Source organism: Paramormyrops kingsleyae, unplaced genomic scaffold (genome assembly GCF_048594095.1).
Source record: "Paramormyrops kingsleyae isolate MSU_618 unplaced genomic scaffold, PKINGS_0.4 ups95, whole genome shotgun sequence".
Lineage (NCBI taxonomy): Eukaryota > Metazoa > Chordata > Actinopteri > Osteoglossiformes > Mormyridae > Paramormyrops > Paramormyrops kingsleyae.
In genome coordinates this window covers 42,974-66,217 of record NW_027326033.1, presented here as the reverse complement: position 1 = coordinate 66,217, position 23,244 = coordinate 42,974, and the positions used below count along the sequence as shown (strand labels likewise).

At 42.1% G+C, this 23,244-nt stretch overlaps 2 protein-coding genes and 1 non-coding gene across 4 annotated transcripts; 1 reads left to right on the top strand and 2 right to left on the bottom strand.

Annotated features, from left to right (window-relative positions):
- Positions 1-9,041: 9,041 nt before the first annotated feature.
- On the bottom strand, positions 9,042-10,297 carry LOC140586925 (uncharacterized). The gene is made up of 3 exons (XM_072708463.1): positions 10,183-10,297; positions 9,286-10,084; positions 9,042-9,180 (listed from the first exon to the last, which is right to left on the bottom strand). The coding sequence occupies exons 1-2, from the start codon at positions 10,198-10,200 to the stop codon at positions 9,320-9,322; spliced, it is 783 nt and encodes a 260-aa protein (XP_072564564.1). The 5' UTR covers positions 10,201-10,297; the 3' UTR covers positions 9,042-9,180; positions 9,286-9,319.
- Positions 10,298-10,343: 46 nt separating this feature from the next.
- On the bottom strand, positions 10,344-18,391 carry LOC140586924 (uncharacterized). 2 transcript variants are annotated; one of them, XR_011988715.1, is made up of 8 exons: positions 18,296-18,391; positions 14,419-14,730; positions 14,170-14,319; positions 13,810-13,979; positions 13,665-13,715; positions 11,717-11,784; positions 11,145-11,606; positions 10,344-10,507 (listed from the first exon to the last, which is right to left on the bottom strand). XR_011988715.1 is itself a non-coding variant. In XM_072708462.1 (7 exons), the coding sequence occupies exons 2-7, from the start codon at positions 14,727-14,729 to the stop codon at positions 11,295-11,297; spliced, it is 1,062 nt and encodes a 353-aa protein (XP_072564563.1). In that variant the 5' UTR covers position 14,730; positions 18,296-18,391; the 3' UTR covers positions 11,112-11,294. The 2 variants fall into 2 exon arrangements, 1 of the variants encoding a protein (XP_072564563.1); XM_072708462.1 differs by lacking the exon at positions 10,344-10,507 and having other exon boundaries at positions 11,112-11,606.
- Positions 18,392-19,180: 789 nt separating this feature from the next.
- Positions 19,181-19,287, top strand: LOC140586926 (U6 spliceosomal RNA). The gene has a single exon (XR_011988716.1). It is a non-coding gene; the product is annotated as a U6 spliceosomal RNA (small nuclear RNA).
- Positions 19,288-23,244: the final 3,957 nt, after the last annotated feature.

The window sequence follows — 23,244 nt, the reverse complement described above, 5'->3', positions numbered from 1 at the left end:
AGCTTAATGAAAATCATCAGTAAAGGTAGAATCAGGCGGGCCATAAATCCCAAAAGGACTGATACAGACCCCCTTCCGAAAGCCCGCCAAATGGATGGCCAGCCATTGGGCCAGGAGTCGAATTCCTGGTCATCCCTATTCATGAACTTTAGACTAGGGGTGCACCGATTGCAGTTTTCTGGCCGATCAACGATCACCGATCCTTAGGCAACCTTACCTGCCGATCTCGATTTTTTTTTGCCGATCTTGTTTCTTTCATAACTAAAAGACAGTTACTTCAATGTTTCCATTTTTATTGAGTAAATTGATATGAATACTCACAAAACATGAGGTAGTGTCCTCAAATATAAACGAACATATAAATGAGCATTGCTGTTTGAACTACAAAATCATATTTTTTCTTCCAGACTTTAATTTCTCTAATTTTGTAAAAAATATATATATATATAGCTGTTATGACACACTTGTCCAAAAAATAGGGAGGGAGGCAGCCTGCACTGCACCTCTCTCGGGAATGGGAGAAAAGGCTGATTTAACCCTCTGGGGCCTAGGGGTAGGAAACACACTTTCACTGACTGGGGCATGATCACACATTTCATCACACTTAATTCATGGCAAATAAATTATTTCTTATATATTTGTTTTGCCATTACACTCATCTTTATTTTAATATATATTGTAAATATGTCAGATTTTTGTTAAGTTTGAAATTTGACATCAAAGTATAGACATTGCAAAATGCAGTTTGGAACACTTGCAGAAACATTATAAAAGTACATAGTAAGCAATGCTGGCAGTTTGTTTTGATCCCAGATATCTGATCACCAAAGTCTTGGCTACATGAAGATGACTAAATGGTGTAGATGCAACATTAATTTGGATAAATAAATAAGAAAAACCTAACTCATGTAACTATTTCTGGCTCCTTTCATTGAATATGTAGCAACTTTCATGTGTATGAATGAGCCATTGTCACCTGGCCACGTCCCCAACCCCCTTTTATGGCGCTGAAGGGGATGTATCTGGATCGCGTTTCACCGTTGTGCTGTTAATCAAATTACCATGCGAATGCGATTTGAATACGCGCTAATGCGGCTATTTAGAATGTGAATAGCGATCTTCGGGTGAGAGCGGTACTACACGCCCCCGATGTAGGTAAAACAAAGTAAGATGACATGGTTAACTTTTTTGCCGATTTAACCTAATTTTTAAAACTTTAATACTTCCGACAATGGACGTTTTGAAAAGAAGACAGATTACGGATTTAGCCAGCGTTTTTTTCATGATTATACAAAAAGATTTCAGCGAGATATATATAAACTGAAATAGACGCGAAAAGTACGCGATGTCGTCGACGACATACTCGACCCCAAAGAGTTAAAAGCATATAACTAAGATCGGTGGATCTCATGGGAATATGGTCGATTTCTGATCCCCTCAAATTAACGTGATCGAGGCCGATCGATCGGTGCGCCGATCGATCGGTGCACCCCTACTTTAGACCATAAAAATCTAGCACCTCAGAACAAAAGCTGAGCAGAGAACAACCAGCAGCAGCGCAGAGAATAACCGCCAGCCCGAAGGAGAACATCAGCCCGGGAGGAGAGAAGCCCACAGAAGTCCTCCGGTGAAGGCCCAGCTGAACAGAGAACAGCACCCAAGACAAAGCTTCACCAGGAGAGAGAATCTAAAGGGACTCCACTCCACTGCTCCAAACGCCGCGCCTTCCTGAGTGCCATCAGCTCAGCAGCTCTGCCATCAACTGCCAAGACCCCCCCCCCCCCACTCTTCAACCAAGTAAACCAACTTCCTTTCATTCTAACAACTTAAGCTGTTCTGTTAACCTGCTATAAGATTTTAGGGTCATGTTTCCACAAACTGTGCTTGCTTTGCAGAACAGTATTTCCCATTTCAGGTTACTCATTTAAATCCGGTCATTGCATTTTCATAATTACATTGTTTGTTTTATTCCGTTATTTCGTGTTTGTTGTTTGTGTTAGGTGCAATGTCTGTCTTATGTCAGTTGTAGTGATCGCACAAAGGCAGGAACTTATTATGAGACACACAATGACGGAGGCTAAAGTTGTGTAAAAGACATGCATTTATTCCTTACATAAGACAGACATTACACCTAACACAAACAACAAACACGAAATAACGGAATAAAACAAACAATGTAATTATGAAAATTAGACCTAGCAAATCTGGCTAGGCCTTGCGTAACTATTAGGGGTGCACCGATCGATCGGCCTCGATCACGTTAATTTGAGGGGATCAGAAATCGACCATATTCCCATGAGATCCACCGATCTTAGTTATATGCTTTTAACTCTTTGGGGTCGAGTATGTCGTCGACGACATCGCGTACTTTTCGCGTACTTTTCGCGTCTATTTCAGTTTATAAATATCTCGCTGAAATCTTAATGTATAATCATGAAAAAAACGCTGGCTAAATCCGTAATCTGTCTTCTTTTCAAAACGTCCATTGTCGGAAGTATTAAAGTTTTTTTAATTAGGTTAAATCGGCAAAAAAGTAAACCATGTCATCTTACTTTGTTTTACCTGCATCGGGGGCGTGTAGTACCGCTCTCACCCGAAGATCGCTATTCACATTCTAAATAGCCGCATTAGCGCGTATTCAAATCGCATTCGCATGGTAATTTGATTAACAGCACAACGGTGAAACGCGATCCAGATACATCCCCTTCAGCGCCATAAAAGGGGGTTGGGGACGTGGCCAGGTGACAATGGCTCATTCATACACATGAAAGTTGCTACATATTCAATGAAAGGAGCCAGAAATAGTTACATGAGTTAGGTTTTTCTTATTTATTTATCCAAATTAATGTTGCATCTACACCATTTAGTCATCTTCATGTAGCCAAGACTTTGGTGATCAGATATCTGGGATCAAAACAAACTGCCAGCATTGCTTACTATGTACTTTTATAATGTTTCTGCAAGTGTTCCAAACTGCATTTTGCAATGTCTATACTTTGATGTCAAATTTCAAACTTAACAAAAATCTGACATATTTACAATATATATTAAAATAAAGATGAGTGTAATGGCAAAACAAATATATAAGAAATAATTTATTTGCCATGAATTAAGTGTGATGAAATGTGTGATCATGCCCCAGTCAGTGAAAGTGTGTTTCCTACCCCTAGGCCCCAGAGGGTTAAATCAGCCTTTTCTCCCATTCCCGAGAGAGGTGCAGTGCAGGCTGCCTCCCTCCCTATTTTTTGGACAAGTGTGTCATAACAGCTATATATATATTTTTTTTTTACAAAATTAGAGAAATTAAAGTCTGGAAGAAAAAATATGATGTTGTAGTTCAAACAGCAATGCTCATTTATATGTTCATTTATATTTGAGGACACTACCTCATGTTTTGTGAGTATTCATATCAATTTACTCAATAAAAATGGAAACATTGAAGTAACTGTCTTTTAGTTATGAAAGAAACAAGATCGGCAAAAAAAAATCGAGATCGGCAGGTAAGGTTGCCTAAGGATCGGTGATCGTTGATCGGCCAGAAAACTGCAATCGGTGTACCCCTAGTAACTATCTAATCCATAACTTGACATTAGCAAATCTGGGCAGCCTTTGCATAACTATCAAATACATCAATTAGACCTAGCAAATCTGGCTAGGCCTTGCGTAACTATCAAATCAATAACTTGACATTAGCAAATCTGGCTAGGCCTTGCGTAACTATCAAATCCATAACTTGACATTAGCAAATCTGGGCAGCCTTTGCATAACTATCAAATACATCAATTAGACCTAGCAAATCTGGCTAGGCCTTGCGTAACTATCAAATCTATAACGACATTAGCAAATCTGGGCAGCCTTTGCATAACTATCAAATACATCAAGTAGACCTAGCAAATCTGGCTAGGCTTAGCGTAACCAACAAACAGCTTAGGCAGGAGTGCGGGAAAGGGACTGGGACGCACTTAGCCCCATTGCATTCTCAAGTTAGCGTGTTAGCATTTGTGTTAGTTTGTCATGATTTCTTCATGTAAACACATTTTCCTATAATGGTAGGTCGAACTCTTGTAGGGGAAGCGCAGGTTTCATGAAATGAAGTCAGAATATCAAGTTATAATGAAATCTTCATTTTGTGTTAGTTTGTCATGATTTCTTCATGTAAACACATTTTCCGATAATGGTAGGTCGAACTCTTGTAGGGGAAGCGCAGGTTTCATGAAATGAAGTCAGAATTTCAAGTTATAATGAAATCTTCATTTCGTGTTAATATGTCATGATTTCTTCAAGTAAACACATTTTCCTATAATGGTAGGTTGAACTATTAAAAGGGAAGTGCAGGTTTCATGAAATGAAGTCAGAATTTCAAGTTATAATGAAATCTTCATTTTGTGTTAATATGTCATGATTTCTTCATGTAAACACATTTTCCTATACAGGTAGTGCAGAATTATTAGGCAAGTTGTATTTTTGAGGAATAATTTTATTATTGAACAACAACCATGTTCTCAATGAACCTAAAAAACTAATTAATATCAAAGCTGAATATTTTTGGAAGTAGTTTTTAAGTTTGTTTTTAGTTTTAGCTATTTTACAGGGATATCTGTGTGTGCAGGTGACTATTACTGTGCATAATTATTAGGCAACTTAACAAAAAACAAATATATACCCATTTCAATTATTTATTTTTACCAGTGAAACCAATATAACATCTCCACATTCACAAATATATATTTCTGACATTTCAAAACAAAAACAAATCAGTGACCAATATAGCCACCTTTCTTTGCAAGGACGCTCAAAAGCCTGCCATCCTTAGATTCTGTCAGTGTTTTGATCTGTTCACCATCAACATTGCGTGCAGCAGCAACCACAGCCTCCCAGACACTGTTCAGAGAGGTGTACTGTTTTCCCTCCTTGTAAATCTCACATTTGATGATGGACCACAGGTTCTCAATGCGGTTCAGATCAGGTGAACAAGGAGGCCATGTCATTAGTTCTTCTTCTTTTTTACCGTTTCTTGCCAGCCACGCTGTGGAGTACTTGGACGCGTGTGATGTAGCATTGTCCTGCATGAAAATCATGTTTTTCTTGAAGGATGCAGACTTCTTCCTGTACCACTGCTTGAAGAAGGTGTCTTCCAGAAACTGGCAGTAGGACTGGGAGTTGAGCTTGACTGCATCCTCAACCCGAAAAGGCCTCACAAGCTCATCTTTGATGATACCAGCTGAAACCAGTACTCCACCTACACCTAGCTGGCGTCTGAGTCGGACTGGAGCTCTCTGCCCTTTACCAATCCAGCCACGGGCCCATCCATCTGGCCCATCAAGACTCACTCTCATTTCATCAGTCCATAAAACCTTAGAAAAATCAGTCTTGAGATATTTCTTGGCCCAGTCTTGACGTTTCAGCTTGTGTGTCTTGTTCAGTGGTGGTCGTCTTTCAGCCTTTCTTACCTTGGCCATGTCTCTGAGTATTGCACACCTTGTGCTTTTGGGCACTACAGTGATGTTGCAGCTCTGAAATATGGCCAAACTGGTGGCAAGTGGCATCTTGGCAGCTGCACGCTTGACTTTTCTCAGTTCATGGGCAGTTATTTTGCGCCTTGGTTTTTCCACACGCTTCTTGCGACCCTGTTGACTAATTTGAATGAAACGCTTGATTGTTTGATGATCACGCTTCAGAAGCTTTGCAATTTTAAGAGTGCTGCATCCCTCTGCAAGATATCTCACTATTTTTGACTTTTCTGAGCCTGTTAAGTCCTTCTTTTGACCGATTTTGCCAAAGGAAAGGAAGTTGCCTAATAATTATGCACACCTGATATACGGTGTTGATGTCATTAGACCACACCACTTCTCATTACAGAGATGCACATCACCTAATATGCTTAATTGGTAGTAGGCTTTCGAGCCTATACAGCTTGGAGTAAGACAACATGCATAAAGAGGATGATGTGGACAAAATATTCATTTGCCTAATAATTCTGCACCCCCTGTAATGGTAGGTCGAACTATTATAGGGGAAGCGCAGGTTTCATGAAATGAAGTCAGAATTTCAAGTTATAATGAAATCTTCATTTTTTGTTAGTTTGTCATGATTTCTTCATGTAAACACATTTTCGTATAATGGTAGGTCGAACTATTATAAGGGAAACGCAGGTTTCATGGAATGAAGTCACAATGTCAAGTTTTAATTATATCTTCATTTTGTGTTAGTTTGTCATGATTTCTTCATGTAAACACATTTTCTTATAATGGTAGATCGTTCTATTATACGGGGCGTGCTGGTTTCATGAAATAAAGTCAGAATTCAAGGTATAAAGAAATCTTCATTTTCAGTTAGTTTGTCATGATTTTTTCATGTAAACAAGTTTTCCTATAATGGTAGGTCATTCTATTATATGGGAAGTGCTGGTTTCATGAAATGAAGTCAGAATTCAAGTTATAAAGAAATCTTCATTTTGTGTTAGTTTGTCATGATTACTTGATGTGAAGACGTTTTTCTATAATGTTAGGTCGTTCTATTATAGGCAAAGCCCTGGTTTCATGAAATGAAGTCAGAAAGAAATCTTCATTTCGTGTTAGTTTGTCATGATTTCTTCATGTAAACACCCGCCTACCTCAGCGCTGTTGCCCCTTTAAGACACCCGCCTAGGGCTAAGAGACAGCGCTCCGGAGCACGGGGTCGTGGGATCGAATCCGGCCTCCGCCTCACCTCTGAAATAAGTCTGAAAATACCCCTACTTTGCTTATATGTGCCTTACTTCAGCAAAACAAAAACGTATAATATATATAATTATTTTAATATAAATATAAAATTTATAATAATAATATATAATAATTATATATTTATTAATATATTGTGAAAAGTCAGGGAAAAAAAGAAAAAGAATTTATTTACAAAAATCACACAAAGCAATTGAAATAAATAATACACATAACAACAAATAACAACAAAACATTATAATTTAACGCGGCTCCTCGTGCTGTGCCTTCCATTGCTCAAAAGACATCCCTTCCGCCTTCTCACAGAAGAATTTATTTTTAAATCTCCTGTGTCCATACTGCTGCCTCCGCGGCTGCCCACACTGTGTGCACGTGTAGTGCGGATGGCTGACAAGTGGTGTGATGGGGAGACCCTGGGAAACGGCCAAAGCTTCAGCTGCCTTCCTCCGCCTCCACTCGGTGGTCCGGCTCCAAGTCTTTAACCCGGGCAGGCTGCCGGGGAAGTCTGCCTGCGAGGGAGCCGGTGGTGTCGGCGGGGCAGCTATGGCTGGTGCAGGTGTCGGCGGGGCAGGGAAGGGGACAGGCGGGACTGATGCAGGGGGCAGGGGAGCAGGCTGGGGTTGCGGAGTTGCAGTAGGGGGAGCTTGCTGCCGTCTCTGCACAGCCTGCCCGGACAGGTCAGGAGGGGACGAAAAGCCGAACTGGCTCAGGTCTGAAGGCGGTTCAGCAGACTCTGGCTCCTTTTGCCTGGGCTCAGGTAGAGGGGCGGCTGTTGTCAGGCTGGTGGTGGGGAGAGGGATGTCCATGGACAGCACAGCACATTCTTGCTGCTTGACTAACTCGTTATGCCTACGGGAAACGAGACATTTTTTTAAATAAGAACATAAGAAATTTACAAACGAGAGTTAAATCAGGCCATTCGGCCCATCAAGCTTGTTTGTGGAGAACTTAACTAATAGCTCAGAGTTGTTAAAATCTTATCTAGCTCTGATTTAAAGGAACCTATGGTTTTAGCTTCCGCTACACTTGCAGGAAGACTATTGTAAATAACTTTAGTCAGCATTTACCATTAAGCTGTAAAAAAAAAAATTATCTCAAATGGTGGCTGAACACACTTACTAAACAGACAGCGTACGCTGGTTTATCTCGAAAAGCTGCAGCGACGTGGCCTGCATGAGCCCCGGGCTGCTCAGGACCAGCCATCTGATCCTGCCGTAGTACTGCAGGATGGCAGCCCAGCGGTTCAGCTTCACCCTAGCGATCTTCTGGCCAGCTGGGTGAAGTGAGAGCTCCAAGCAGATGGCCTCCACGAGCCTGCTCGCATGAGGCCACTGTGCAGGCCCGGTGCCTTGGCCCAGCAGGCAGCTGCTCAAAAAAAATGTAGAAGTTAGGCCAAGTGTAACACAGCAGCAAAGGAGTGCATGCCTGGAAATCTGTAATATCACAGACAATTCACTCACCGCTTCAGGCTTTCCTTGCCTGCGCACACTGACGTTTTCTAGTGGCTAGCCTTGAACCTGCCCTGAAGGAGCCGCTCCCTGTGCCTCGGTGGGTACGAGACACGCTGCCTGTCTCTCTCTGGCAGGTTGTTCCAGAGAGAGACGATCCTGGCAACGTGACGATCCGAGAGACAGAGCTCGTGGCGCAGCCCCACCAGGTACCCCGCCAGCCTGACCACGTGGTCGTACCCCGGGGCTCCATCGGGGCCTCTGAAAGCCTGACAGGATGACAAAGGGAGCAAAGTGTGAGTGGAGTGAAACAGCACTGCAAATATCCATTAAGTGAATTGAAAAAAATTAAATTAATTAAAAAAATCAGTGAATGTAGATTGTGCGTCGCCAGTTTTGGCCTTACATGATCGCCATCATCATCCTCATCATCACCAGTGCCAGGAGTCACAGTGCTGGGGCCTTGGTCCATGGGCAGCTCTGCATGAGCTGAGAGGACCTCTGCCACAGCAGCGGGTGAGGAGTGCAGAGGGAGGGAGCCATCAGGGAAGTGCAGAGAGGAAATGGTGTGGTCATGTTCCTCTTCCTGGTCTGCCTCTTCAAAGCCTTCATCCTCCAAGCTCTCCAGGACATCGGGGGTGCCATCTGCACTGCTGGGAGTACAGGTACTCCACCCCGATGAGTTCTCCTGCAGCGAAATCCGGCTTACAGAATTATGGCAGATCATACAAAGCCGTAACCATTACATAACCGGGGAGATGGTCCATGGTTAGAACATGGTGATGGTCCACATAACCACACCTACCTGTGTACTCCCCCCTGGTTTGTATAGTCCTCAACCAGCTTGAGGCCCAGGAGCTCCTGGCTGAGGTGGTTGAGGCTGTGCTGCAGCTGCCCACTGTAACAGCGCAGCACCTGCTCCGGCTGGTCCGCCGCCACCGCTCTGTCCTCGTTCCACTGCACCAACCCTTCCAGCAGGTAGGCCTGGAAATTTTCAGCGTTGGCGGAGGTGCCTGTAAAACAAAGGAAACGTGCATGTTAAGTCGCTCAGTACGCACACACGTGTACTAATTCAGTAGCAAAGGCACATGCAGAAAGTGTAAGGAGGACATACTCACCAGGGATGAAGCGGTTGAGGTGGAGGTAGAACGACTACAACGACGTGGAGCCGCGCGCGCAGCGGTAGGTGTGGAGGACGATCCCTCCCTTGGTCAGCTGCCCCGTCTCCGTGTAAAGCCATAATCCAGGAAGGTCTTGGATGCAACCAAGGTGGCGCCTCTGGGTGTCCCATATGACGTCCATCCTCTGGCTGTCCAGCAGGGGGATGCCCATCGTGTCCTTCACATCCCTGAAGGCCTCTAGCAGTTCAGCGATGAGCCGCTCAGTCTCCTGGGCTCCGCGCGTACGGCGCCGACAGTGCCGAGCCAGCATCTTCGCAGTCAGCCTGCCGGTGATCTGGTCTTCGGTCAGGCCCACGATGCCCTGCTTCCCCTCCAGTTCCGCCCGAACAGCCTCCCTCAGGCGAGCCACGTCTGCACTGTCCCACTCAAAAATGCACGACGACAGCTTCGCCATGAAGAGGCCGTAGAGCTGGTGGCTGTCCGTGGTGACGCCCACCGCGAATCTTCGCATCAGGTGCCACACGTCCAGCCTGACGACCAGCTCCTCCCATTCGCAGAACATGGCGGCCGCTCTGGACTTCCCCACCGACGAGCAGCAGTCTCTGTCCACGTACAGGAGCTTGGGCGGAGGGACACCGGCTTCACGGTAGCGCCGCATCAGCCCCGTTGCCATGGGCAACAGCCCGTCACCCTCATGAGCAGTGAGCACGGACATGAGGACTTGCCCGTGCTCATTGCCCACGTTGGTTGACCAGGCCATTGTTCCAGCCGCTGCACCTGCCAGCTTCTTGGTCACCTAAAAAGAAAAAGGTTACCATCAATCCAGTTTTGTTGAAAGCCTGTGTGTGTGTGTGTGTGTGTGAGAGAGAGAGAGAGAGAGGTGGTGAAAATTACCTTCTTTGTGGAATCCATCTTCAAGACAAATCAAAAAATTGAAGTGATCCTGGCCTTCATCTCCCCAATTGGAGACCTGACATCCTCAGCATGGACTGTGAGGAGCCACTGGGCTGAGGGGACGGGCGCCATGGGTGGTGGTAGTGCCACCTGCTGCACAACAGCACCAGGGACCTGAAACTTCCTGCACACTGCCAGATATCGCAGTGTGCGTGCCATCCAGGTCTCACTGTGCTGCTCCTTCAGCTTGTTGTGCAGCATGGAGACACTGTTGCCGAGCGAACGCTGTCGCATCAGCCTCACCACCTTCAGGTCATAGGACAACCTGTAAGCACAAAAACACACACATGCACACAAAGTTAAAGGATTTCATTCAAAAAGACCAACCTTTCAACTACACTAAGAGGTAGGCGTGTGTGTGTCTCTGTCAGGGGGTGGAAGGGTAATTGTGGTGGTGTAAAAGAGCACAGTACGGGGTGATTCAAAGGTGCGTGGGGCCCAGGCAAGAACAATGGGTGCTAACGACTTCACATGTAGCAATCCAGCAAAATGTCAGAGCAGGTCAAAGAGGCCAAGCTGCCAGATCAAAGAGATTCTCAGACACCGTGGCTCCGAGGTGACATGAGTGATTGGCAATCTAGCAAAAGGTCAGAGCAGGTCAAAGAGGCCAAGCTGCCAGGTGTCAGATCAAAGGGACTTTATCAGACACTGGGGCTCCGAGGTGACATGAGTGATTGACAATCTAGCAAAAGGTCAGAGCAGGTCAAAGAGGCCAAGCTGCCAGGTGTCAGATCAAAGGGACTTTATCAGACACTGTGGCTCCGAGGCGACATGAGTGATTGACCTGCTCTGACCTTTTGCTAGATTGCCAAAGTGGCCAAGCAGCCTCACGTCAGATCAAACAGACACCAGGGCTCAGAGATGTTCGCATCCCAATGCATAACAGATAGAGAAATGCTTACCTGTACGTCAGGACGGCCGGAAACTCTGCACGGTGCGCAGGGTCCAGCTGCCCCAAGATGTCCTGTGACCAGCCTGCCACCTTCTTACACAGACGGCATTCGAGGTACTCAGTGGCCATGAAGTACCAGCCGTCTATGTCCAGCACCCTCCTAACTTGTCTTGTACAGGCCGCAGGACGTCAGGCGCTGCCCGACCCGGTAGCAGTCGGGCTGCCTGCACACGAGCTTAAACGCCCAAATGCGGTAGGGCATCCACAGGAAGAAGGGGCGGGTGAAGAAAGGGGCGGGTGAAGCTGGCGGCTGACTGAAGACGGGGCGTGGTGCGGGCGGGTGCCACCACAACTGCAAGGAGTCAATAAGGACAGGCCTCCCGTCCTTATTCCTCCTGAACAGGGCGCGGCTGATCCACTTGTGCTGCTCCTTTGGCAGCTGGGGCTTCCAGGCTTCTGGAAGAGGGACGTCCTACAAAAAAAACAACAATAATAATGTCAATATCTGATTTGGAACTCGTTCTACTACTCACTCTTAGTATAAAATAAATGAAGCAGGATGCAGTTTTGGCTACATCTCACCTCAGAAGCAGCACGAGAGACGTCTGCCTTTGCGGAGGCTTTCCGGGGAGAGGAGCGTGAAGCGACCGCTTTGGGGGTGGGGGGCGGGGGCACAGACAGACTGACAGTTACATGGCCAGTGTTGTTGGAAACATGACATACAGCATTTTTTTTAGTTTACTGTGAGCAGTGTTACAAAGCAACTAGCAGAAGCCATACTGTTATTTGATTTCTACTAAATGATTAAAAAATTAATAGAGAATAAATGACAGGATGAGCAAGACAATGAATGAATGAATTAATTAATTAATTAATTAATGAAAGGCAAGTTTAAGCACATAGTCATAGGCATGTAAAGAAAAGTTGTGGTTAAGTATTAAGTTCTCTATGTAATTATCCTACTATGGCAGACAAGCAGACAGGACATGCAGGCCAGTGCAGCGTAGACCACCAGCACCAAGGACAGTGAGGCTAACATTCAGCTTAGCTGCTTACCTTATCCCACTTCAGCATTTACGGCTAACAAAGATGAATAATAACAACAACAACAACAGTAAATATACAGTTCATATGTTTGTATAATTTAGCAAATTTTGTATGTACAATGCATCATTTTATTTATTCAAAAATATATTTAGTGTAAATGGCCCAATTTCTATTTTTTGTTGGACAAGGGAATATTGTATTATTTAATATGCCTAAGGTATTATTTTTATATAATTTTGTGAATTTATATTGCCTAGGTTTTACTTTGTTTTGTGGGACTTTTATTTTGAAATCACGTGCTTAGCCCTGGTAAGCACTCACGTAAAGGGAAATAGGGGGAGGACATACTGATTTGCGCCCTCCGAAGCGGCACAAGCCCTTACGTTGGTACATTAGTGTATTGTTTAATTAATGCAAGTGTGACGGATCTGCTTTTCACTCTTAGACACCAGAACAACACCAAAAGCTGCTTTCCATTATTTTATTGAATCCTGTAGAAGACAATTAAACATATATATTGTCTTCGGACTGCAATGCACATCTGACCCCCTCATCAATACCCGGCAGCATTGTATGGTCAGATTAATTATTTTCTGAAACATGTATGTCAAAGCATTTCGTAAATTTTACAATTTATCCACTTTTCCATACATAAGGATACATTAAAATCGACAGGAAAACGTTTTTCTTTTCTTCCCAGTTACAACAGAATTAACACATTTTTGATTTATAACCTTAAACCAAATTCAAAAAACTACATACAAAGATTTATGTGGAAAAAAAAAGAATGAAATGCACCAGAGCTAAATATGTTTAGGTAATTAAACTGTAAAGAGAATGATAGACAATAAACGTACCTGTAGAAGACAATTAAACATATATATTGTCTTCGGACTGCAGTGCACATCTGACCCCTATACATACAAAAATAACAGTATTCTCACTGCGAAATAAAAATGACGAACACAAAATGGCGGACTGCCCACGTGCATTTAGCACTTATGTTAAACTCCGTAAAATTTGTCACAAACTTAATTTGGCAATAAAACCGAGACAAAAATACCGTAATATAGTAATATAACTTTCACAAATGACAACTATTTTCAATACAAAAAGAGACGATTAAATACTCTCAGGAGCAACTCTCCGCACAACTTACCCTCATCAATACCCGGCAGCATTGTGAGGGGAAGCGGGGAAAAAGGCGAACTACGGAAACACAGGAGGTACAAAAAGGGGCGATGTGCAGGTTTGTAATTGCCACAGACAATGAATAAAAATGACTGCAAAATGTGTTTTCAAAATGATAAAATTCACAAATATTAAATAAAACCTTTAAATAAAAATCACAATACAATCTGAAAATATTATAATTTTAACAAAGTGCAATTCTAACTCTGTTACACAAGGTTCGCAATAAAAAGGTAAAACCATCAGTTAAGGCTGGACCATTTTTCGGAGGAGACGCTACATTTAGACTCACCTGACGTCTCAAGCTCCACTGCACAGGCCAGGAGGTCTGCATCTGAGGGCTCTGACAAACACGAATGGAAAATATCTTAGTATATAAGTCTGAACAAAAGAACACTGCAGTTGTTAGTTCTGCATAAACTGTATTTAAAGCTTACCAGGAGCTGTGCTGGTCATCGCCTTAGAGGAGCCCGGAACGGCAAGGGGGACCTCGAAGGGCACAGAGCTGGGCGGTGCCCGCTGTGCATCCTTCATCTGGATGTACTTCTTCAGTGCATCCATTTTGGTCCCTGGCTTGCTGGGCTGCTCCCTAACCCACTGGACATAGCTGGATGACGGGCAGGGTACCGGGGGGCGGGGGGGGACATAAATCATCAGTCATTATTACAAAAATTACAATCATTACTATTACAAGCACATTTAGCAGGCTACTACTAAGAGTGAGTGCTCACGTCCTATGCATGAACTTTAAATAACTGCAAAAACTACAATATGTAAAGCAAAAACAGAGACTTTACCTCCTCCTCTCCCTGCCCTTGCACTCATACAGCTCCTTGTAGGTGCAATGCCGGTGTGCACCAAATCCCACAAGTGACTTGTGTGATGGAGCCTCCACCCGCCGCCGCTGCCTGATGGCCTCACTCATCTTGGGGAAGGAGCTGGCATACCTATGTGCAGAAATGGAATGAGGGATTGGTTAACACTGGACTTTTCTATCAATGTTGTTGGGATGTAGTGATTTTGTGCCTTGTGGTTTAATGGCTTACCTGAAGAACACATCCTTATTTCTCATAACACTGCTCGCTGCTGTAGTGTCGCTCAGGTTGCCGGACTCCTTCTCCGCCTGATGCCCAGCCAGGACCATGGCAGCATAGCCAGCGTCATTGGACAGAAGCCACTTGAAGGTTTTCCCCCGGTACTGGCCAAACTGGATAGCACACTCGCTTGCTACCAGCCGGTGGTCCCGGGCGTCTCCAGTCTGGCCCACACGGGCTCTCTGGGTGGCCAGTGCCTTGGGTGAGGGGCACAGAGTGAGCTCCGCACTGGGCTCAAAGCGGAAAACTGGTGCAGAATCCATTCTGATAGGAAAGAAATATTGAACAGCTCAATAAATGCAAACATAACCAAGACATACTGAAATGAAAATACATATTGATATATTATCTCCGTGGAGAATTTTTAGATCTTTAAGTAAACAGAGCTGTGTCCATGTTATACTTGCATTCTCAGCAAAAAATACTGAACAGCTCAATAAATGTAAACATCTCTTGGACATAATGCAAGACATAATGAAATGAAAATATATATATTGATTTAATGTTCCCTGGAGAATTTTTCATCTTTTTAAGTAAACAGGGCTGTGAAATTTATTGATATATTAATATAATGTTTCCTGAAGAATTTTGCAAATTTATTGATGTATTGATTTAATGTTCCCTGGATAATTTTGCATCTTTTTAAGTAAACAGGGCTGTGAAATTTATTGATGTATTGATTTAATGTTCCCTGGATAATTTTGCATCTTTTTAAGTAAACAGGGCTGTGAAATTTATTGATATATTAATATAATGTTTCCTGAAGAATTTTGCAAATTTATTGATGTATTGATTTAATGTTCCCTGGATAATTTTGCATCTTTTTAAGTAAACAGGGCTGTGAAATTTATTGATGTATTGATTTAATGTTCCCTGGATAATTTTGCATCTTTTTAAGTAAACAGGGCTGTGAAATTTATTGATATATTAATATAATGTTTCCTGAAGAATTTTGCAAATTTATTGATGTATTGATTTAATGTTCCCTGGATAATTTTGCATCTTTTTAAGTAAACAGGGCTGTGAAATTTATTGATGTATTGATTTAATGTTCCCTGGATAATTTTGCATCTTTTTAAGTAAACAGGGCTGTGAAATTTATTGATATATTGATTTAATATTCCCTGGATAATTTTGCATCTTTTGAAGTAAACAGGGCTGTGAAATTTATTGATATATTAATATAATGTTTCCTGGAGAATTTGGCAAATTTATTGATGTATTGATTTAATGTTTCCTGGAGAATTTTTGCATCTTTTTAACTCTTTCATTGTCGCCGCCTAGTGGTTCGGACGCATACGTCAGAATTTTCAATAACAGAAAAAAATGACGTTCAATAAAAGAAACAAATGTATCAAATCAACCAAAAACGGCTTGTTACACTACAAAAAACCTTTCAGATAATATCTGTAGAAAGTTGCTCAATTTTTGTGCCATGGTTTTTTGTAACAAGTAAAAATAAAATGACCATGGTAGCCATCTTTTAACTGGTCTACTGTCAGGAAGTAAAATATAAGTGTTAATAAAATGAAAACTAAGCACTTCAAACTATTTCTTTCATGGCCAATAATTCATAAACCGTCACAGTATTAAGACAAAACACGCATTTTTCCATAAATATGACTGTAATGCTCTCAAATAGCTTGCTCACTCATCGTGGAAAAATGTCAGTCGGCATTCTGTACATTCGTGCAATGTTTTTTATCTTCGTAGTTTTAGAAGAAAACCAGTGAATAAAATGACAAAGTTACCCTCGTTTGAAAGCTTGATCTCTTATGTACATAAATCAATCACTGTAATCCTTCATTGTCAAGTATTTTTTCAGATATATGCTCTGCTTCCCTGCTAGCACATTATTTTTTACGCACTGAACCTTTGCCCATGGTTATGTTTCACCATAATAAACTTTTTACATGAACATCAAATTACATTGTCATTTGCTTCATCCAATAGAGGTGTGTCTAAGGTTTGCAAAATGGTATGGGATGTGCTGATAGGGCATTGTTTTTCGCGCTGGGGACATGAATGCGCAAATTATTCTCTGCAGGTGCAGTATTTGTGGGAGTGTCTCGAGTACGCATTGCGCACGTAGTCTCCGTGAGTTTACCCAGTTATTTTCGGACAACAACTTTTTTGACTGAAGAAAAATGGCTCGGATGACTTTCACTGTTGAGAAAGCACAGAAGATGATTTTGAAGAGTGGTTCGGGGGAAGAAAGTGTCGCTTTTATCCATTGATTCGATGGAGGACGCTTTTTTGCGCGGAGAGGGTGCAACGCTCGACATAAGTACATTTATTTACAGTTTACATTTTACTCTTTTATTCTATAGATTTTTATAATTACGTGACTCAGCAAATTACAATTAACATTTGCTTTGGTAACACTTGTATTGTGGTACATTGGGAAAAGTTCCGCATCGCCTTTGTCAAGCTTTGAAGTGTGCAAAGTAATGCAGCGCTTTTGGCTTTCACTTTGGCAAAGTTACGCGGGGCTTTGTTTGGGCAAAGTTATGCGGGGCACTTGTCGGCCTTGTTTGAGCAAAGTTATGTACAGTACTTGTCGGCTTTGTTTGGGCAACATTATGTACGGTACTTGTCGGCTTTGTTTGGGAAAAGTTATGCAGGGCACTTGTCGGGCTTTGTTTGGGCACAATTATGCGGGGCACTTGTCGGGCTTTGTTTGGGCACAGTTATGCGGGGCACTTGTCGGGCTTTGTTTGGGCACAGTTATGCAGGGTTATGGTTAGAAACAAAATGTTTCTTATGACCAATAAGTGGTAATGCATTTAGAAAGAAAGACGCTATCCCAAAACACTGCTAGTTACACTGCGGCCATTTTGGATAGGTTTGGCACAAGTCGTGTGAATAAAATATAGATTTTCCTACAAATGTGTGGTGATTTTGTGTGACAAAATGTTACTTATGACCCATAAGTGGTAATGCATTTAGAAAGAAAGTTGCTACCCCAAAAAACACTGCTAGTTACACTGTGGCCAGTTTGGATAGGTTTTGGATGTTTGGCACAAGTCATGTGAATAAAATATAGATTTTCCTACAAATGTGTGGTGATGATGTGTGACAAATTGTTACTTATGACCTATAAGTGGTAATGCATTTAGAAAGAAAGTTGCTACCGCAAAAAACACTGCTAGTTACACTATTGCCATTTTGGATAAGTTTCAGATTAGTTTAGGTTAGGTTTTGGATAGGAAAGGCTCCCAGTTGCACCATTTGCTCTTTCCTCCGTAAAACCTGTTGGGCTGCATCAAATGATATGAAATTGGGCACACATGTAGAAAACAAGTTTGGGAACCAGATTTTTAAAATTGGACCTATTCCATTAGGTAGTTTTTAAATATTTACAAAAATCTAAGACACAAAGACGTTATATTGTTTTTGTTATATTCGCATGTCCATAAATTATACACAGGTTATTCATTTCGTTATTGAACTTCCTACAATCAATTGTAAAGTGGTCAACTTTGCTTTTAGGTATCAGGCATGTGTCTGTGACTTTTATATCTGAAGTTATAAGGTAATTATTGCAAAGAGGGAAGAAATGCCCCCCCATGCAAGGGGCCCCTGGTTCACTGCATAAGGTTAAGTAAACAGGGCTATGTTTATGTTAAATTACTGGCAAGAAGTATTATTAATGACAAAGACTACATAACTTTTCTATACAAAATATTTTTAAAATTACATTGTGAGCATCGGCATTCTTATGCAATATGACATATCGGATCGACATCATCAAACTAACGATCTGCAAAACAAGAAATCAATCGGTTAAAGGACCGAAAAAAAAGAATAAGCAGCTTCTCAGGCTTACTTGTTAGAGCTGTGTAGGACGCCGGAGACGAAGCAAAAGGAGTGACAGATGCGACGATAATGTCCCCGCAACCGTGGTCTTCATTTATATAAGCGCGCGGGCGGGCGGAGCTAGTCTTGCGGCTCGGCCAATCGCGCGGGGTCATTTCGGCGAAACAGTTCTTTCAGCGGGGGAGGCGGGCTGAAACAATTCTTTCCCCGGGTGGGCAGTTCTGCATTTTTCAAATAGGCACGCCCACTTCCACGTTGACCTTGTTTCATCGTTCAGTAGACTAAAATAATCTGAGGCAGATGATTTTGGACACCTACAAAGCTACAGGAAGTGTGTATTTTAGTCCTTCAATCAAAAGCCTTTGGTTCAGTAAAGAGTATGTGGGACACGTATAATTCAGTCTCCAGGAGAATATGCTTGAAATTTAATCTATACTATTTTTTAAAATGGCTACGCCCACTTCCACTTTGACATTTTATCGTTAAGTAGACTAAAGTAATCTGAGGCAGATCATTTTTGACACCTACAAGCTACAGGAAGTGTGAAATTTAGTCTTTTAATCAACAGCCTTTAGTTTCGAAGTACCTGCGATAATTATAACTTAGTCTCCAAGAAAATGCTTGAAATTTAATCTAATCTGCATTTTTAAATAGGCACGCCCACTTGCACTTTCACCTCGTTTGATCGTTAAGTTGACAAAAATATTATGAGGCAGATTTTTGACATCTACATGCAAAGGGAAGTGTGAAAGAAACATTTCCCAATACTTTAGCTTCTTTATACTCATGTTCTGGCAAAATATAGGGCCAGGGCATAGCCATTGCTGTGCCACCGACATGAGGAATGCTCATACCACTTCCTCACCTATATAATCTTTCATCAGGCACCAACTATGTGCTTGCTATGGCAGCACATATACAAAAATTGGAACGATACAGAGAAGATTAGCATGGCCCCTGCGCAAGGATGACACGCAAATTCGTGAAGCATTCCATATTTTGCTTGGCTTTCCTGGTCCTCAACTTAATCAAACTGCATGCTGTGAAAAAGACATGTTCCTAAATGAAACTATTGTAATATTTCTCTTGCAATGGACCTTAACAGGAAACCTGCTCATAATAGATGATTGTAATAATCAGAGAAATATAAACCAGCGAGAAAATCTTTCATTGGCAAAGATTTAGCCCAGTCCAAAGCATATCATGCTTATGCGTGAAAATGAGAGAAGTGTCAGATGACTATGCTGACTGGAATGTGATTGACTTTTGTCTGAAAATAACCCAGCTGGAATTCTTGGGGAATGTTTTTGATGCCATTAAAAAGCAAGTTTGATGTCAATAATGAGTGCAATAACAAAAATTGTGATTTGGTAGAAGTGTGTCTCAGAAAGCAATACAAACCAATTGACTGAAGGTTTCAGGAAGAGATGGAAGCCAGATTTTACCACACTTTTAAATTTTGGTCTTTTAATCAAAAGCATCTTATACAGAAAAGAGGACCTGGGACCTGTAGAATTCGGACTGCAATGAAAATACTTGCACTTTCACCTTGATTCATTGTTGAAACATGCTAAAACACATAATTTAGTCTATAAGAGAATATGCTTAAAATTTAATCTAATCTGCATTTTAAAATAGGCATGCCCACTAGCACTTTGACCTTGTTTGATCATTAAGTTGATTAATACGTTTTGAGGCAGATTATTTTTGAGAACTACATGTTAAGGTCAGCGTAAAATTTAGTCTTTTAATCAAAAGGCTTTGGTTCAGAAAATATGACCGCGGACCTTTAAAATTTACTTTCCAGGACATAATGCTTAAATTTTAACCTAATCTGCATTTTTCAAATGAGCACGCCCACTTCCCCCACTTCCACTTTGACCTTGTTTCATCATTCAGTAGACTAAAATAATCTGAAGCGGATGGTTTTTGGCACCTACAAAGCTACAAGAAGTGTGAAATTTAGTCCTTTAATCAAATGCCTTTGGACCAGTATAGTATGTGCGACATGTAGAATTTAGTCTCCAAGAGAATGTGCTTGAAATTTAATCTAAACTATATTTTGAAATGGCCACGCCCACTTCCACTTTGACCTTGTTTCATCGTTCAGTAGACTAGAATTATCTGAAGCAGATGATTTTTGACTCCTACAAGCTACAGGAAGTGTGAAATTTAGTCCTTAAATCAAAAGTCATTGGTTCAGAAAAGATGACCGCGGAACTTTAAAATTTACTTTCTAGGACAAAATGCTTAAATTTTTATCTAATCTGCATTTTTCGAATGGGCATGCAGACTTCCACTTTGACCTTGTTTCATTGTTCAGTAGACCAAAATAATCTGAGGCAGTTGTTATTTGACACCTACAAGCAACAGGAAGTGTGAATTTTAGTCTTTCAATCAAAAGCCTTTGTTTCAGAAAAGATGACCTATAAAATTTACTCTTCAGGAGAAAATGCTTGAAATTCAACATAATCTGCATTTTTCAAGTGGGCACGCCCACTTCCACTTTGACCTTGTTTCATCATTCAGTAGACTAAATTAATCTGAGGCAGATGTTATTTGACACCTACAAGCAACAGGAAGTGTGAATTTTAGTCCTTTAATCAAAAGCCATTGGTTCAGAAAAGATGACCTATAAAATCTACTCTTCACGGTTATGGTTATGGGTGAGGGTTACGGTTACGGTCAAGGTTAGTGGTTATGGTCACGGTTATGGTTACAGTTACGGGTTAGTGATATGAGATTGTGACCACAGCGTCCCAGGGCCATAGCAGTGCACTGTCCAATCCTAGTCCATCCATATATCAGCAACTGGGGCTTTGTTTAATTAAATTTAAATCGTTTTTGTGTAATTTTCCAGGGGCGACGGAGCAGAAGGATCCAGGAGAGCTGAAGACACCAGGTAAGTGATCCGGAGGAGCAGAAGGAGGAGCGACAGCACAAACAGGTAAGTACTACTTTTTAAATGTCCTCACTGAGGTTTATACACTAAATATTATATATTTAACTGCTATACTATAGCTTGGACTATGAGACCTACGCCGGCTCAGGAGGTAATTGTCCTATTTTCCCTGTCTCAGGTTATGTCCTTACTAAGGTTTCATGTGCCTCACTGAGGCTTGTTGTCCGTACTATGGTTATAGCGCCGCCCTGTGTACGGTGCCGGCTCAGCTCCCGGTGTCCCCCGGAGGCACATCCCAGTGCCGGTGACCCCCCAAGGTCAATCCACTGCCATCCTCATCTAATATAAATAAATAAACTATTTTAACACCTCAACTGTGTCCCATGACCTTCCTCCTCTGAGGATTGAGGCAAATGAGGGTACACAGTGGGTAATGCATATATATAATAATTATGTTACTCTGCATAATTTTAAATCTCATCTATGGTTAGATTTCCCTTTCTTAAGGTTAATATAAAGTCAGGGTGATATACACTCCAGGCCCAGGCCTCACTAGGCCTTAAGGTTAAGGTTTAGGCCTCACTGGGCTTTAGGTTTAGGCCTCACTGGGCTTTAGGGTTAGGGCCAGGTTGTCAGTTAAGGCTATACTAAAGTATTAGTGGTAACCGTGATCTTTAGATCAGGCTCCAACAGCTGTTTCGGACTGCCACATCCTCATCAGGGAACCGGCGAAAAAATTGTAGGCCCACTGGGCCTTGATGTAATGGACCTGAATGGTACGGGCTGGTTAGGGATATGAGACTGTGACCACAGCGTCCCAGGGCCACAGCAGTGCACTGTCCAATCTGAGTCCATCCATATATCCACAACTGTGGCTTTGTTTAATTAAATTTAAATTATTTTTGTGTAATTTTCCAGGTTAATGGTTACGGCATCGCGAGAGGCTGGTGCAATGGTTGTGGCTGCACCCCCCCTGGCCCGCCCCGCAGCCGTTGCAGGGGGCGTGGCCTGGCGCATAGGCGCCATGCGTGCGAAGGAAGGCCGTATCTTGCTCCGTTTGCGAGATATTGTGAAAAAACGTTGTAACTTTTTTTACATGTAGGCGGGCTTTGATTTGGTTGGTGCAGGTGGCCTCTACTGGTGGAGAGGGATCTGAGGAACTTTGTTGCTAATGTCTACGATGTTCCCAGGCGGAGACACGCCCACTTCCGGTTTGGATGTTAACAATGCTAACATGCTAACTTTTGCGATAAGAGCAGATTGCGCGCCTAGGACGCGCAGAACGTGTAGATCGAAAGTTCGGGCCCGATCCGGGCATGCTAAGACATGCTAAATGCTAACATGATAACACGCTAACTCTCGAGACGACGGCGTATTGCGCACCTGCAGAAGGTGTATATCGAGATCTGAGCATGCCAAGACATTTGTGCATTTGTGTTTACATGAAGAAATCATGACAAACTAACACGAAATGAAGTTTTCATTATAACTTGATATTCTGACTTCATTTCATGAAACCTGCGCTTCCCCTATAAGAGTTCGACCTACCATTATAAGAAAATGTGTTTACATGAAGAAATCATGACAAACTAACACGAAATGAAGATTTCATTATAACTTGAAATTCTGACTTCATTTCATGAAACCTGCGCTTCCCCTATAAGAGTTCGACCTACCATTATAGGAAAATGTGTTTACATGAAGATATCATGACAAACTAACAAAAAATGAAGATTTCATTATAACTTGACATTCTGAGTTCATTTCATGAAACCTGCGCTTCCCCTAAAAGAGTTCCACCTACCATTATAGGAAAACGTGTTTTCGTGAAGAAATCATGACAAACTAACACAAAATGAAGATTTCATTATAACTTGACATTCTGAATTGTTTTCATGAAACCTGCGCTTCCCCTACAAGAGTTCGACCTACCATTATAGGAAAACGTGTTTTCGTGAAGAAATCATGACAAACTAACACAAAATGAAGATTTCATTATAACTTGACATTCTGAGTTCATTTCATGAAACCTGCGCTTCCCCTATTATAGTTCAACC

Bases quoted from the DNA above. Each gene is read 5' to 3' on its own strand.
- LOC140586924 (XM_072708462.1), bottom strand. From the start codon at position 14,729: ATGGATTCTGCACCAGTTTTCCGCTTTGAGCCCAGTGCGGAGCTCACT. The intron at 11,785-13,664 runs GTGAGTCTAAAT...CCACCCCCAAAG, and splicing joins AGTGGAGCTTGAGACGTCAG to CGGTCGCTTCACGCTCCTCT. The intron at 11,607-11,716 runs GTGAGATGTAGC...TTTTTTTTGTAG, and splicing joins TCTCTCGTGCTGCTTCTGAG to GACGTCCCTCTTCCAGAAGC.